The sequence below is a fragment of the Chaetura pelagica genome, unplaced genomic scaffold (assembly GCF_000747805.2).
Source record: "Chaetura pelagica isolate M959 unplaced genomic scaffold, ChaPel_1.0 scaffold430, whole genome shotgun sequence".
In the NCBI taxonomy this organism is placed as follows: Eukaryota; Metazoa; Chordata; class Aves; order Apodiformes; family Apodidae; genus Chaetura; species Chaetura pelagica.
This window is the reverse complement of record NW_009952159.1, coordinates 924,465-924,851: the sequence shown is the minus strand read 5'-3', so window position 1 is coordinate 924,851 and position 387 is coordinate 924,465. Positions and strand designations below refer to the sequence as shown.

Genomic DNA, 387 nt, shown 5'->3' with positions numbered 1-387 from the left:
GGTGTGGGAGAAACTGCACAAGGAAATCAAACCTGCAAGCTAATTAAACTTCTCAGTCTTGTTGAGTAATAAGCTGGAGATGTTGGCAGGGCTGGGGATAGATCTGATTATCATTCCTCCTCTCCAAACAGCCAGAGGACACAGTTAATTATTAAATTGCTTGTTAATGTATTGAAATACGTTTGCTGGTTTGAATTCCCTTTTTTTTTCCCCCCTGACTCTCTTTTCTTCTCTTGCTGAAGGGCACTCCCAGGACCTGATGGATTTGTGATACCTCTCTCCTGAGGGGCTGGAAGGAGCATGGTTAAACACCAACCACTGCAGTACTACGAGCCACAACTATGTCTGTCCTGTCTGACCGGGATCTACGGCTGGGGGGGGGGACAG

General features: G+C 46.8%; 1 protein-coding gene across 1 annotated transcript in view; it reads left to right on the top strand.

Moving 5' to 3' along the window:
* Positions 1-300: 300 nt before the first annotated feature.
* The window catches only part of GDPD5 (glycerophosphodiester phosphodiesterase domain containing 5), a 122,675-nt gene continuing 122,588 nt past the window's right edge, over positions 301-387 (top strand). The window contains exon 1 of the mRNA XM_010007188.1: positions 301-371. Coding sequence (XP_010005490.1) covers positions 301-371 — 71 coding nt within the window. The remainder of the gene's footprint in view (positions 372-387) is intronic.